This window comes from Odocoileus virginianus, chromosome 5, assembly GCF_023699985.2.
Source record: "Odocoileus virginianus isolate 20LAN1187 ecotype Illinois chromosome 5, Ovbor_1.2, whole genome shotgun sequence".
Classification (NCBI taxonomy): Eukaryota; Metazoa; Chordata; class Mammalia; order Artiodactyla; family Cervidae; genus Odocoileus; species Odocoileus virginianus.
In genome coordinates, this window is record NC_069678.1 from 20,707,276 (window position 1) to 20,723,871 (window position 16,596).

The 16,596-nt window shown below is 36.6% G+C and overlaps 1 protein-coding gene across 3 annotated transcripts in view; it reads left to right on the forward strand.

The window, feature by feature from the left end:
* The window catches only part of NUF2 (NUF2 component of NDC80 kinetochore complex), a 38,465-nt gene extending 22,945 nt beyond the window's left edge, over window positions 1-15,520 (forward strand). For all 3 annotated transcript variants that reach the window (XM_020887554.2, XM_020887553.2, XM_020887555.2), the window contains exons 10-14: window positions 28-165; window positions 3,303-3,443; window positions 4,269-4,444; window positions 5,375-5,510; window positions 15,125-15,520. In XM_020887554.2, the coding sequence (XP_020743213.1) occupies window positions 28-165; window positions 3,303-3,443; window positions 4,269-4,444; window positions 5,375-5,510; window positions 15,125-15,262 (729 nt within the window). In that variant the 3' untranslated portion in view covers window positions 15,263-15,520. The remainder of the gene's footprint in view (window positions 1-27; window positions 166-3,302; window positions 3,444-4,268; window positions 4,445-5,374; window positions 5,511-15,124) is intronic.
* Window positions 15,521-16,596: the final 1,076 nt, after the last annotated feature.

A 16,596-nucleotide genomic window follows, 5' to 3' on the forward strand; every position in this document is an offset into this window, starting at 1 on the left:
TAATATATTTAAATGTTTTTTCAACAGAATGAACTAAAATTGTCGGTGGTTTCTTTGAAAGAAATACAAGAGAATTTGAAAACAAAAATTGTGGATTCTCCAGAGAAAGTTAAGAATTATAAAGAAAAAATGAAAGATACAGTCCAGAAGCTTAAAAATTCCAGAGTGAGTTTTCTTTTTATTTTAATGCTCTTCTGTCCCTCTTTTATTTTTTAGTAACTCTTGTTTAATCATGTGTTAATTTTCTAATTTCCAAATTATCTGTACATCTCTCCCTCTTAGACTTTTTGCCCTTGTCTCTAATTTTTAGCTTTTCTCTAAAGTGGATATAAGAAAAGAAGTATAATTTCAAGACATTTTTTTAATTATGCAACAAATTTTTTTTGCCCTGGGTGATCAAAAACAGAACTGATTTGTCCTCATAAGACTTAGTCACTCTATCTTAAGGAAGAATGGTGTTAATTTTATAATCAGTTACATAATTTTAAATTATATACTATGAGAAAGTGTAGGATATGCATGTATGGAGGCAGGAAGTATATGGGAATTCTGTACCTTCTGCTTAATTTTGCAGTGTACCTAAAACTGCTCTAAAAACGGTGTTGTTGTTTTTTAAGCATCAAAAAGAGAAATAAATAAAAAATAGCGTGTGATGTGAAGTTGCTCAGTCGTGTCCGACTCTTTGCAACCCCATGAACTGTAGCCTACCACTCTCCTCCGTCCATGGGATTTTCCAGGCAAGAGTACTGGAGTGGATTGCCGTTTCCTTCTCCAGAGGATCTTCCCAACCCAGGGATCAAACCTGGGTCTCCTGCATTGTAGGCAGATGCTTTACCCTCTGAGCCACCAGGGAAGTTAAATAACATAGGGTGCTTCAACAAAGCATAATGAGAGTACTCTAGTTTAGTATTGTGAAAGTTAGAGGTAAAGATGGGAAGGAAGCAAAAATTTATGCTTACATCTGAAGGATGAAGAGCTTATCTTAGTAAGTTTATGCTTTGAAGAGCATTCAAGACAAAGGGAACAGCAGCATGTGCCAATTGTATGAGGTAAGTAGTAGGGAGGAAGTTATATTCAAGGAAGAAAGTATGATGTATAAGAAGGAGAATGGTATGAGATGATGATGGAAAAATAGGTAACGGGCAGGTGTTTCAGGATGCTGGATTTTACCATAAGAGCAGGAGTGCACCATTGGCTAACTTATGAGTTGGGGATGTTGGAACATGGTATGATTTATGTTTAAAAAAATTACGAATTCACAGTGGGAGATAGATTTAGGAGGGGATAGAAGTAGAAGTGGGTAGACAATTTAGCATCCTTTATGAGGAAAGGTTTTTTGTTTTGTTTTTTTTTAGCTCCTGTGGTTTTATTTTATTTTCATCCTTTCTGTGTTAGAGATACACACTGGAGTATTATTGGTGAATTCAAATGTTTTCTGTGATTTGTTTTTTGTTTTTTCCTTTTTATTTATTTTCCATTTGTTTTTATTAGTTGGAGGCTAATTACTTTACAATATTATAGTGGTTTTTGCCATACATTGACATGAATCAGCCATGGATTTACATGTGTTCCCCATCCCGATCCCCGCTCCCACCTCCCTCTCTATCCCATCCCTCTGGGTCTTCCCAGTGCACCAGCCCTGAGCACTTGTCTCATGCATCCGACCTGGGCTGGTGATCTATTTCACCCTTGATAGTATACTTGTTTCATTGCTATTCTCTCAGAACATCCCACCCTCGCCTTCTCCCACAGAGTCTAAAAGTCTGTTCTGTACATTTGTGTCTCTTTTTCTGTTTTGCATATAGGGTTATCATTACCATCTTTTTAAATTCCATATATATTCGTTAATATCCTGTATTGGTGTTTATCTTTCTGGCTTACTTCACTGTGTGTAATGGGCTCCAGTTTCATCCACCTCATTAGAACTGATTCAAATGAATTCTTTTTAATGGCTGAGTAATATTCCATGGTGTATTTGTACCACAGCTTCCTTATCCATTCGTCTGCTGATGGGCATCTAGGTTGCTTCCATGTCCTGGCTAGTATAAACAGTGCTGCAATGAACATTGGGGTACACGTGTCTCTTTCAGATCTGATTTCCTGGGTGTGTATGCCCAGGAGTGGTATTGCTGGGTCATATGGCAGTTCTATTTCCAGTTTTTTAAGGAATCTCCACACTGTTCTCCATAGTGGCTGTACTAGTTTGCATGCCCACCAACAGTGTAAGAGGGTTCCCTTTTCTCCACACCCTCTCCAGCATTTATTGCTTGTAGACTTTTGGATGAGGAAAGGTTTTAAAACTATTAATTGAAAAAGAGTTTCTGAATTTTTTATTTAAGTCATTTCTGATAATTGAGAATTATCACATGAGACTAGACAAAAATTAATAGAACAGTAGTGAGAGCCCAGAAATAGATCTAAGTATTTGAGGTCTATTTATTTAATAAGCAATTTTGGTTCAATTGACTGTTCATCTAGAAGAAAAAAGCAAGTTGGGTCTATACCTTGTACCATTTACAAAGATAAATTCTAATTGGATTGAAAATTTAACAGTTTTAGGTGAACATTGATATCTTGGATAGAATTTTAAAATTAAGATTGAAAACGCAAAAGCTGCAGAAAAAAGTAGACCTGTGAAACATATATGTAATGCATATGATAGGTAAAGGGATTATATCCCTAATGTTCAAAGACACAAAAGAGTATTTACAAATTAGTAGGAAAAAGACAGCTTAATGGAAAAATGAGCAGTGCTGTGATTAAGCATTTCACTAAAGACAAAATCTAACTGGTTAATAAAGTGGGAAGAAGGGATAGACTCGGAAAGAAGCCTTTGTATTATTGCAGTGCTTATGGTAAACATATGCTCATTTCCTAATTTTAGAAGAAGAATTAACCTTTTTGAACAAATGACTTGTAGTAATAATTATACAAATGAATAGGAAGATTGTAATTGGTAATATAATTGTCCAGGAGTAATTGGGAGTAGTTTGAGTATTAGCAGAAATGAACTCTTTTAAAATCATTACGAATAACCTTTGGAAGGTACTTCAATGAGTGATTTAGTAAAATTATGGCATGTTTCCTTTGTTCAAGGATATTTAACAATTAGAAAGCCTAATTATATGTGCTCAGACACATGTCAGCAATAGTGCTTTGTTACTGACCTAGAAACTTTAATTGTTCTTTGCTCTTAAGCTTTCAGTATTAAGTACAGAAATTAAGAGCAAACAAATTGACATTATTGCAGTTTCATAAAGGAGAGTGTCAAACTGGTTTCTGTGTTTTTTTTTCTTTCAAAGCAAGAAGTGATGGAAAAATATGAAATCTATCGAGACTCTGTTGACTGCCTGCCTTCATGTCAGCTGGAAGTGCAGTTATATCAAAAGAAAATACAGGACCTTGCAGATAATAGAGAAAAATTAACCACTATCTTAAAGGAGGTTTGTATTGTGTGGAATTTTTATGCCTTTTTATTATGTAGTAGTTTACTATAGTCCCTTGGGTTTGCTTTTACTTTCTGTTAACTACTTTCTTAGAGAAAAGCAGGATCATTCTACAGTATAATAGACGTGGCAATGTATGCTCAGGAATAAAACGGTATTGTTTTTAAACATAGCAGTAGTAGACCCATTCTTCAGATGAAATGAATAATAAATTAATTAACATAGCGTATTGCCATGTATATTTTGGGAAAAAGCAATGGAATTTTAAACCTGTTCTGACAGTTGGAAATGATCTTCTAGTCAGTAAGCATAAAGTGCCAACTTACTGCCTAACACTATAGCTAGGGTATATAAAGAGATATTTTAAAGTTTCTCAGGCTAGAAACGTGAAAAGCCTTTTCACTTCATCATCCCAATCCAGACTGTCCCCAGGATCACTAACATAGATTTCGATGAAAGATTTCTCTTTTGAGGAAAGAAGGGGTTGGAAGGTGAGATTGTCTTTAGGGTCTCCCTTCTCCTCTTTATTCCTGCACCTTTAATTCAGACCCTCACCCCCTTAAACCTAGCCTGCTGGCTGATCTTGATATGTTCCTCTGTCCTGGTCCTTGCTGATAAAATGACACACCTCACTAGGTGTCACATTCTTTCTTAGTATCCCTTGTGCCTTCCTGTTGTCTCTTTTGTTGAGTCAGTGTTTAAACAGTTTTATCACATTTTGAAATTGTATTTTATTACACCTCATCCTCGAAGACAGTCCTTTATTTTGTTTGTAAATTCTAATTTGTTGTATTGACTTCAAATACACCTCCTAAAATATAGAGCCTGAACTTGGAGGACCAAATTGAGAGTGATGAGTCAGAATTGAAGAAATTGAAGACTGAAGAAAATTCCTTTAAAAGACTGATGATTGTGAAGAAGGAAAAACTTGCCACAGCACAGTTCAGAATAAATAAGAAGCATGAGGATGTCAAGCAGTACAAACGCACAGTGATTGAGTATGAACTTATTTTCAATTTAATGTATTAGAAAAGCCTAATTCATTTTATTTTCCCTAAGATTCCAAACCTCCTCTAATTTCAAAAAGGTATTCCACCTTTGGGTGACTAAAGCAGTTAGTTATGACTCATGATGCTGCTGCATCTGAATGTATAGAGATGTTTTAGGTATTATTTTTTTAATTTATTTTCCTGATAATCACAATTCTAAATCCTTTGCATAATTCGTTAGAAAGGTTCTAGTGCTATTGCTTATTTCTGTGCATTTCAGAGCCAGCGATCTAGAGTTGTATTAGAATAAATCAACTAGTTCATGTTACTGTTCAGCTAGTCTATAGCATTATAGCATATTTTGAGAAAGTCTTTTTTATTTAAGTACAACTTTGCAAGAATTTTGTCACTGTGGTTGCTGGCTAGTATGTTTGGATGTTTCATTGGTAGAATCTTTTTCCCATCAGTTCTAAAAAAGTGTTTTTAGAATAAATGCCCCAGATATGTCTATGAGATGACACTATTTCTGTTTCTAAAAGGTATATTAGGATGGTCTGAAGATTTCCTTTCCTCTTCCTCATGCAGATGAAGAAAAAGGGCAGAACCTGAGGGTTTTAATTTGTCACTTGCCTTGCAAGAAAGTTCTATTAATTCACACTCTCACCAACAGTCATGAGTGAGTGCAGCTGGGAGAGGTGACTTAAAAATCTCATTTTTAAATAACAGCTTTGTGTGGAAGAGCTTACTCTTCCACACAAAGACCTGACTATAGCACCACCTTGTGATTCTCATCTGCTTGATTTTAAATCTTGAGCTGTAGGTGTGTCAGCCAAATATTGATAACAAATAATCTCTTTGGAATCAAAATTAGAGTTAAATGTTTGACTGTTTAAATACTTAAGTGGAATTATAATTTCACCCATCTCTGTTTTCCTTTAGAGACTGTAATAAAGTTCAAGAAAAAAGAGGTGCTGTCTATGAGCGAGTAACCACAATTAATCAAGAAATCCAAAAAATTAAATTTGGAATTCAACAACTAAAAGATGCTGCTGAAAGGGAGAAACTGAAGTCCCAGGTGAGGATATGTTTGCTATAGCCATGCTTTCCGGGAAAAACTCACTCAGAAGGACAATGCAGATAGTGGAGTGCAGTTTATTACACGGGGGGCCCAAGGCAGAGTCTCCTCTTAGCCAAGGGCCCCGACCAGCATTTGTGAAAATCTTTTATACCCCATGTGTCCAAACCCACCAGCCCAAATCCCTTGAGGCTTACAAAGGAAGGGTAAATACAATCACAATAACCCCATCATTCACGTGTTATGTGTTCAAACAGTTAATAATCAATAAGCCTGTGGTTACATTCCGAAAGATACTGTCCAGAGGCAGGGGTGATTAGTGTCTGTTTTCTCTTAGGCAATGAGTAACCTGGATGTGATCTTCAAGATTCCCCTGCCCAGAGGGGGTCTTATCCTTCCATTGTCATTCCCACAGGCTCTAAGTACAGAGCTCAGAGTCCATTGGAGAGGTGGCCTAGCACGATCAGCACGGACAGGCCTGAGATGGAGTCCAGGCCCTATGAAATCCTTCTTCATGTTAATAAGAAATAATTTCAGATAATCTCGTGGGTTTAAAATGTAAATTATGTCACCCTCATTTTGAAGATTTTGTCAGTTCTTCAGAGTAAAAATTGGCCCCTCAGGTCTGTTGCTTTTATTTCCATTTGTGGTATCTTTCCCATTACCCTGGGATAGTTTGCATGTATGTCTCCTCACACCTTTTCCTTACTCACCTTTTTTCCCTGTCAGCACCTAGAACCGTGCTTTGCAGTAAGAGTTAGTGCTCCATAAAGTTTCTGAATTTTTTTGATAAATTAACTTAGATGGTGATTTAAAGTAAAGTCTTCCAAAAAATTTTTGTATCTTTTTTCTGATAAAAGAATCTCAAAAGTGTTTCCTATGATCAGTTTAGATTTATTTGAGTTGTTACCTGAAACAAAGTAGCTTAGGTCTGTTCCTGTATTTTGAGATTTTTTTATGATAATTTTATCATAATTACCAAGTTGCTTTGCCTGTTTCAAGTAACATTTATTTTATTGTTTCATAAACAGTCTCAAGTTTAATGTGGACAGGCATCGTCTACATTTTTATCTTCCAAAATATCAGTATAGCCAAACATGTTGCCTGTTTCTCTTCTTTTTGACTGCCAAAGACCCAAAGAACTAGTCTATTCCTACTCTGTTTATCACATTATCATTCTCTCTTTAACCTTTAAAGTTTGTACAGTAACCTCAAGGTGGTCCCAAACGGCTTTACCAGGAGTCACTAAAAATAGCCCTTTATCATGTAAAATCCCTTGGCCTCTTTTTTTTTCATTTTGCTTCATCTTGCCTACATTGATATCCTAAAACCTCTGAAACCTGAAAGATATTTAAACATGCTATCATTCCCTTTCACCATTCACATTTAATTTGCAAGGATTCTTAATACTAAAAAAAAGAATCACAGTAAACAATCCCCTCACCTGTTCTCAGGAATTTTTATCCTCCAAAACATTAGATTATTGGCACATGCACATGTAAGTGTATATATACAGCTGAGAATTATCTCGAGGCTGCTTTAAAAGGAAGGAAAGAAAGAAATGAAAGAAAGAAAAAGAAAATGGTTGGGTTTCCTCTTCCATGGTCTGCCCAGTACACTGTCCTGATTTTTTTCTTTCTTTTTACTTTCCAATTGCTTTTCTTTTACATTCCAACTACTTTCCTTCAATTGGATATTTGCCAAGCCTTTGGCCCTCAGTTTATCTCTGGAATGGGGATTAGAAAAACCTTATTTAATCCTACTTCGTAACCAAATCATATGAGCAGATTTATTATCACCTCGTCAGATATAATTAATGAACCAGTTACTAATGTAAGTACCTTTTGTCTGTGGTCATGAAAGGTGCCTCTGCCTGCTTTAAATTTCTTTTAGTTTTGTGCATATGTGTTTCACCAATAACATTTTAAGTTTCTTAACAATAGTGATCAAATATTTTACCTTAATATATCATGCCAAACCATGCCTAGAAACCATGCCTTATATTGTAGTATGCTTTCCATAAATATTTGTAGCATGCTGTTGCTTAAAACTAGCAGTGTATTAGAATTCAATAAAGAATTCAAGAGAATTAAAGATGAGCAACCCCTCATCCAAATGTATTGAATTAGAACCATCAGCAGTGGAGCCCATGAACCTAAATTTTTTAGCATAACTCTTGAGAACCACTCATGTATTCTGCTTCATTGTTTCAGTATTACAAAGCTCATCACCAGGCAGGCTGTTCTACTAGGACAGCTTTAGTCATTAAAATGTTACTTCTTGTTTTGAGTTTAAAAATTTTCATTTCTATACTCTAGTGGACCAAGATCATCTCTCTGGAACAAATCTGTACCCTCTTCTACTTAATAAAATTGTACTTAAGATATTTGAGGATAAAGATCATGGGTTCTTTTAGCCTGCTCATCAGGTTAATTAGTGCCAGTTTTCCAGCATTCTTTATATAGTTTAATTTTCATTCTGTTTACTGTCCTCTACTCTGTTTCCTGCTTTTTTTATTCTGCTTAATATGTAGAGTTCAGTATTAAACGTAGTCTTCCAAGTAATGGTATCACCAATCCCAGAGCACAATGCTTTTGTTAAATGAAGCATAATATCAAGTTGGATTTTTAGCAGCAACAAAACACTCGATGCAGTTAGTTGTTCAACTTGGTAAGGATGTGTTAAAATTGCCAAATTTTTCTTTTTGTAATTTTGTTGGATCCTAATGATCATTCTTTTTTATTATTCTTCTTTTTCATTAAATATTCTTTTCCATAGATATTTCATCACTTCTAGCTTCAATTGTCATCTTTATTAGAAAGCTTTCAAAAATCTATTTTTCCTATTCTGTCCACGTCAACTCCTTATTTTAGCTGCCTGATGGATATTTTCAGTGGATAAGCTTATCATTACAAAATAACATTTATGAAATTTAACATCTTTCAGTGTCTTTCCTCTTCCTCACCTTCACTTTCTCCTTCTCCCTCTGTCTCTGTCTCCTTCCCCTTCCCTTTCCCTCTCTTTTTCATTTAGTTTCCTCATATTCTTCAGTGGCATCATCATCTTCAAAATATCACAAGGAGTTGCAGTTTTGAATTTTCTTTAGATAATATCCAAACAGTCACCAAGTTAACGTCATGACTTGTAAAAACTCACTGATAACTATTCATAACAACTGTTTTCTAATCATATTTATATCATATACTTTTCTAATATTCATGAATTGCAGCAAAAGCTTGCTAAATTTGTTCCTTAAGATTCTCCTGCATCAAACCTGCCCTGAATCCTAAGTATGGCCAAATTTATGCTGTTAAAATATCACTCTTACTGCTACACTTTCTTGTTTAAAACCCAAATTCCCTGTTTTCCTGTAGTTATTCCTGCATTTAGTCAACCATTCAGCAAATGGTCTATATACCTACAAGATTGTTGTGGTTCAGTCGCTAAATCGTGTCTGACTCTTTGCGACCCCGTGGGCTATAGCTTACCAGGCTCCTCTGTCCATGAAATTCTCCAGACAAGAATACTGGAGATCTCCCTTCTCCAGGAGATCTTCCTGACCCAGGGATCAAGCCCAGGTCTCCTGCATTGCAGGCAGATTCTTTAACATCTGAGCCACCAGGGAAGCCCCATATCTCCCAGAATTTGCTCAAATTCATGTCCATTGAGTTGGAGATGCTATCTAACCTTATCTTCTGCCGCTGACTTCTCCTTTTGCCTTGAATCTTTCCCAGGATCAGGGTCCTTTCCAATGAGTCATCTCTGCATCACATGGCAAAGTGTTGGAGCTGCAGCTTCAGTCGTTCCAATGAATTTTCAGGGTTGATTTTCTTTAGAATTGACTGGTTTGATCGCCTTGCAGTCCAGTGGACTTTCAAGAGTCTTCTCCATCACGACAATTTGAATGCATCAGTTCTTCAGTACTTAGCCTTCCTTATGGTCCACCTCTCACATCCGTACATGACTTCTGGAAAAACCATAGCTTTGACTAGGCAGATCTTTGTCAGCCAAGTGACGTCTCTGCATTTTAATATGCTGTCTAGTTTGTCATAGCTTTCTTCCAAGGAGCAAGGGTCTTAATTTCATGGCTCCATTCACCATTTGCAGTGATTTTGAAGACCAAGAAAATGAAATTTGTTGCTGCTTCCACTTTTTCCCCTTCTATTTGCCATAAAGTGATGGGACCAAATGCTATGATCTTAGTTTTTTTGATGTTGATTTTCAAATCAGCTTTTTTATTCTCCCTTGTCAAGAGGCTTTTTAGTTCCTCTTCACTTTCTGCCATTAGAGTGGTATCGTCTGCATGTCTGAGGTTATTGATATTTCTCCCGGTAGTCCTTATTCCAGCTTGTGATTCATTCAGCTCAGCATTTTGCAGATGTTATCTGCATATAAGCTAAATAAGCAGGATGACAATATACAACCTTACTGAGTAATTTTGAACCAGTCAGTTGTTTCATGTCTGCTTTTAACTGTTGCTTCTTGACCCGCATAAAGGTTTCTCAGGAGGCAGGTAAGGAGATCTGGTATTCCCATTTCTAAGAATTATCAACAGTTTGTCATGATCCACAAAGTCAAATGAAGCTGAAGTAGGTGTTTTTTTCTGGAAAACTCTGTTACTTTCTCCCTGATCCAACAGATGTCACAGTTTGATCTCTGATGCTCTGCCTTTTCTAAACCTAGCTTGTACATCTGGAAGTTCTCTGTTCACACACTGCAGCCTCCTTGCTTGAAGGATTTTGAGCATAACCTTGCCAGCATGTGAAATAAACTCAGTTGTACAATAGTTTGGACATTCTTCAGTATTGCCCTTCTTTGGAATTGTAATGAAATTACAATTGTAATGAAACCTTTTTCAGTCTTGTTACCACTGCCGAGTTTTCCAAATTTGCTGACATACTGAGTACAGCACTTTAACAACGTCATCTTTTAGGATTTTTAAGTTGCTCAGCTGGAATTTTGTCATCGCTACTAGCTTTGTTCATAGGAATGCTTCCTAAGGCCCAGTTGACTTCACACTCTAGGACGTCCAGCTCTAGGTGAGTGACTGCACCATTGTGGTTACCTGGGTCATTACGACGTTTCTTGTATTGTCCTTCTGTTTTCTGTGTATTCTTGCCAACTGTTGTTAATCTCTTCTGCTTCTGTTGGGTCCTACCATTTTTGTCCTTTATTGTGCTCATCCTTCTATGAAATGTTCCTGAAGAGCTCCCTAGTCTTTTCCATTCTATCATTTTCCTGTATTTCTTTGCATTGCTTATTTAAGAAGGCCTTCTTATCTCTTCTTGCTATTCTCCGGAACTCTGTATTCAGTAGGGTATATTTTTCCCTTTCTCCCTTTCCTTTTTCTTCTCCTCAGCTGTTTTTAGAGCTTTGTCAGACAACCAGTTTTCCTTCCTGCATTTCTTTTTCTTTGGGTTGGCTTTGGTCACTGCCTCCTGTACACTGTTATGAACTTCTGTCCATAGTTCTTCAGATACTCTGCCTACGAGATTTAATCCCTTGAATCTTCTCATCACCTCCACTGTATCATAAGGGATTTGACTTAGGTCATACCTGAATGAATGGCCTAGTGGTTTTACCTACTTTTCTTCAATTTAAGCCTGAATTTTGCAATAATGAGCCATAGTCAGCTCCAGGTTTTGTTTGTTTGTTTGTTTGTTTGTTTTTACTGACTGTATAGAACTTCTCCATCTTTGGCTGCAAATAACATAATCAATCTGATTTTGGTATTGACCATCTGGTGATGTCTATGTGTAGCGTCATCTCTTGTGTTGTTGGAAGAGGGTATTTGCTATGAGCAGTTCCTTCTTTTGGTAAAACTCTGTTAGTCTTTGCCCTGCTTCATTTTGTACTCAAAGCCAAACTTGCCTGTTATTCTGGATATCTCTTGACTTCCTACTTCCAATCTAATACCCTATGTTGAAAAGGGATGTCTTTTTTAGTCCTAGAAAGTGTTGTAGGTCTTCATAGAACCAGTCAACTTCAGCTTTTTCTGCGTTAGTGGTTGGGCATAGACTTGGATTACTGTGATATTGAACGGTTTGCCTTGTGAACAAACCAGGATTGTTCTGTTATTTTTGAGATTGTACTCAAGTACTCCATTTTGGACTCTCGTTAACTGTGAAGGCTACTACTCCATTTCACTAAGAAATTCTTGCCCAAGTAGTAGATATAATGATCATCTGGATTAGATTTGCCTATTCCTGTCTATTTTTAGTTCACTGATTCCTAAGATGTTGATATTCACTCTTGCCATCTCCTATTTGACCACATCCAATTTACTTTGATTCCTGACATTCCAGGTTCCTGTTCAGTATTCTTTATAGAGTGGTATCATCTGCATGTCTGAGATTGTTGATATTTCTCCCAGCAGTATTTTTTTTTTATTGAAGGATAATTGCTTTGCAGAATTTGCTGTTTTCTGTGAAACCTCACCATAGGTATACATGTACCCCTCCCTTTTGAAGCCCCCTCCCATCTCCCTCCCCCCCCACCCATCTAGGTTGATACAGAGCCCCTGTTTAAGTTTCCTGAGACATACAGCAAATTCCTGTTGGCTGTCTATTTTACATGTGGCAATGTAAGTTTCTGTATTACTCTTTCCATATACCTCATCCTCTCCTCTGGCAGTCTTTATTCCAGCTTATGATTCATCCAGCTCAGCATTTCACCTGATGTGATCTGCATATAAGTTAAATAAGCAGGATGACAGTATGCAGCCTCGGACTTTACCTTCACCACCTGACGTATCCACAAGGGAGCATCGTTTCTGCTTTGGCCCAGCTGCCTGCTCTCCCTGGTGCGATGAGGGATTGTTCTCCGCTCCTGCTCAGTAGCATGCTGGACGCCTTGTGACCTGGCTCATCTTCTGGCATAGTGTCTCTCCCTTTTCACACTGCGCGTGGTGCTCTCCAGGCACGAGCGGTGCAGTGGACTGTGGTCTCCTCCCCACCGAGCTGTGTGTCGTCAGAGCCCCTCACTGTGACCCGGCCGTCTAGGTCGGCCCTGCAGAGCATGGCGCACGGCGTCTTGCGTCACTCCAGCCTCTGCTGTGACAGCTGTGAGCCGTGAGAGGGGTCTGCTAGGTAGTAGCCTTTGTAGTTGATTCAGAGAGTAAGTGTGAGCAAAGAAGCCGTGATCCCTGCCCCCTAGGATTATTCAAGTTTTGTGTCTAAGCTCATCGTTTTCATCATTTAAGGTTTAATGAAAAATATATTCTCCCTATAACTTTCCGTGGCTCCTTTCAGATACTGTTGATTTCTCTTCTCAAATACTATAGCATTATTAGTCTATTCTGATCTGTGCTGTCCTTAGCTACTAGCAACATGTGGCTGTTTACACTTAGAGTTAAATTAATTAAAATGAAATAAAATCTAAAATTTAGTTCCTGGTTTATACTAGCTATATTTCAAGTGCTAAGTATCCAAACTAGTCTGGATTGTATGTTTCATAGGGTCAAAAAGCATAACTGCATGTTCCATTGTACTGTTATACTACTTACAGTGCTATGGTAGAAGGCAGTCAATAGTATGTTGGTTGATGAGTTAATACATACTTGATGGATAAATGGCTATATTGGCCATAGAACTCCGTGGATATTATATAATCCTGATATCTCTGATTTGGAAAGGGAGATAATTACCTAGACCAATGCTGTCCAATAGAACCTACTGCTGGGGATGTCCTGGACTAATGAGTATGGTAGCTGTTAGGTACATGTAGCTACAGTGCATTTGAAGCGTGGGTTGTGCAGCTGAGGAGCATGCAGCTGTTTAAATGTGAACTTAAATAATCACATGTTCCTGGTGGTTGTCTGTTAGATGCTGTGGAACTAGAGTTTGAGATTAAAAATATTTAACTCCAGGCAAGCCATCACAGTGAGACTTATTATGCAAGCTAATATAAAATTCCACTTGGATACAGAGTTTAATTGGAAACTGAAATATGTAGCTTTTGTGAGGGCTGTGATCTGTTGCTGTTAACAAACATCCTGTGAGGATTGGCTTAGAACTTCAGATGTCCGTTCGCTTCTGTGGACGTGCCAGTGGAATTGGGCTTTAATATTTCATTCATTCACTGTGGCTCTACATGCCAGATTTGGTTCCTCCTTGAGAATATAGTTGTCCTCAGGAGAAAATTGTTCCCCTGAGTTTGTCTAAATGGTTGGTTCAGATATTTACAGATTATGTATCTTTATTTAGCTGCACTTTGTTTTAATAGTTTCTCCTGAGTAATGTCTTTCTACCAAATTTATTCAGCTTTCTTTTAATATGAATAAATACATATTCCTATATAGAATCATGAAATTAAATTGATCTGTAGCTGCTGATTGTGCCAATTTTTAAAAATGGTATTTACATAAGCTAGCAACTAATTCACCTTATTTTTCCTATAAGCTTTAAGAAATAAAGGCATCAAAATTTTTTTATTTATTTCCCTAATGATGTATATTCCATCATAGTTGTAGTAATTTTATGTCTGATTAAATGTTGGGAATCTTAAGTACACTCTTCTATTTTTATATTATGATTTAATAATAATCCATGTTTAGATTTTAGGAAAGTGTTTAGCCTTCACCATCTCTTTATATTCTCACTTAATCTAGAGCAATAGTTCTCAAACTTGCATAGGTGACAATCTCTGGAAATAGTGTTGTTCTTTTTGAAACATTTTGAATTCATACTATGTTTAATTATGATCTATATAACTTGCTTAAAATCAGATAGTATCTACACTAAAATTTAAACTAAGATAAGTACTAGCTATACTATGGGTTTAAGAAAAGTTTAATGGGAGCAGCAGTTAAAATTGAGAATATTTATAACCATTATACCCATTTATTGCTTTTTCCTTCCATTGGAAAAGCCCTGCTGTTTTATTTCAGTGGTGGAACACCTTTTATAATCTTTCAGAATACTACTTTTTCTTGTATCAAGATTTGAGAATTATTTTGTATAAGAAAAATCAATAATAAATGGATCAAAATTGATAAGCATGAGATAAAAGATAATGCATGCAGACTAATTGGTTTATAATTTTATTCAGCCTATAAAAATTGTTTTGTAGTTTTTTCTTAATTCTTAACATATCCATATAGATTTATATGAAAACTCATTATTGCTTATAGTAGGACTGCCTGATCAGTTTATTAAAACAAAGTTATTGGTATATTTTTCAGTCCTCTAGTTTACTTATTAAACCTGTTCACATGTAATTTAAATGATGATCAGAATCAAATGCAGAGGTTATAGCTGTTTACAGAAAACTAGGTATCTGCCTGGTAAACATGAAAAGCTCCAAAGTAAAAACTTTTCTTTGGTTATTAAAAATATGTCCTTAATGTCTTAGAATTCAAGCCATTGTTAATGTCTCTGCTTTGTTCTCTCTTTTTTTTTTTTTTTTGCTTTGTTCTTTCTAGGTAGCTGACTTTTGATGCATCTGTGTGGCTTAATAAGAGTTGGCACACATGTGTCTGTATGTGCCTGTGCATAAGATAATTTAGGCTTTAAAATATGAATAAATATGAATGGGACTGTTGGAATTCTTATAACTCACTTTTAGTTTTGGTCATTTCATGGAATAATCCTTATTGTATTTCATTTTCTACTTAGGAAATATTTCTCAGCTTGAAAGCTGCTTTGGAGAAATACCACGAAGGCATTGAAAAGGCAACAGAGGACTGTCATGCTAAAATAGATGAGAAAACAGCTGAACTGAAGAAGAAAATGTTCAGAACTCAACCTGATTAGCAGAATTACTCATCTTTTTATAAATAGCTTGTCAATTTTTAATTTTATATTCTGAAAGGGAATAGTTAAGTTGAAGTTAATGAAAGTATCAAAAGTACCAAATAATGTTGGCTCAGTCATCTTTTATATATTCTCATAGATTATTATTTTGTAAGATAATACATTTATTGTAGATGTCCATGAACGTAAATTGTGCAGGTATTCATGTCTCTGCTCCTTGTTGTAAGTAGTCATTGAAATAAAATAGTTGCATTTGAATTTTTCTTTTCTGTTATTTTCATGGTTTTTGTTGCTTTGTCTGTCAACATACAGAGGTATAGTATTATTGAGCCCTGACTTTGCAGTAAGCATTGTGGGATCTCATTTGATCTTCACTCAGGCAGCTCCAGGTAGACATTTTTATAACTCCTTGATGGGTGAAGTAACTGTGAAGGTCCTGAAAGAGTAAATAGTTGAGCCAAAATTTGAACTGTGCTTTGTATAATACTGAGGTCTGGAATGTCTTTGCTATAGCATACTTCCTAGTGTAATTATTTGAAAGAGGAAGTATGAGTGTAGTGGTCTTATGCTATGACATTTTTATGAGGAAAATAAAATGTGCAAACTGCTTAGAACAGTGCCATGGTAGACAATACATATTAATGGTATTTAGAGTCCCAGTTATTTTTCTCTTTGACAGAGATATAAAATGCTGCAGTAAGTAGAGAGCAGGCTTTCAGGAAGAGGAACAGCCCTAGGAGGAGTGGAAAGGGCCAGGTGGCCAGGGGGGGAGTAGTAGGGGCACGGAATGGAGCTATGGCCCTGTCCCTTTCCTGCTTTTTAAAAAAGTAAGTCCAGCCCATAGAAAGGTCTGTTTATGAGGCTGGGTAACAGGTGTAACCATGACCATGTCTCCCATTTCACATTTAAAAGTTTTTTAACTCGCCAAGGCCTGTCTGCACCTTTAGCTCTTGTTCTTTTTTTTTTTTCCCCCACAGCCAAATTTCTAGAAAAGCTAATTTATATATGCCTCTCTTTATTTCCTTGCCCATAATGGTATTGTTATTTCTATTCATACTGGTGCACTGAACTTTCTAAAATCATTTTACTAGTTCTCAAAATTCCCTGGACCGTTTTAATCTTTGTCTTCCTTACATTCTACCTGTACAATACTTTTTCCCCTGTGTCTCAGTAACACTGCTCTCTTGGTTCTCTTATCTGTCTGTTCCTTTTAGATGTTTTCCCATGAGGGTCTCACTCTCTGTTCTTCCCTAGAGTGTGTGTGTGTTCTCTAGGTGTCTGCCCTTGACCCTCCTTCTCTTCTCAACCTCTGTACCCCTCCTTGAAAACTTTCA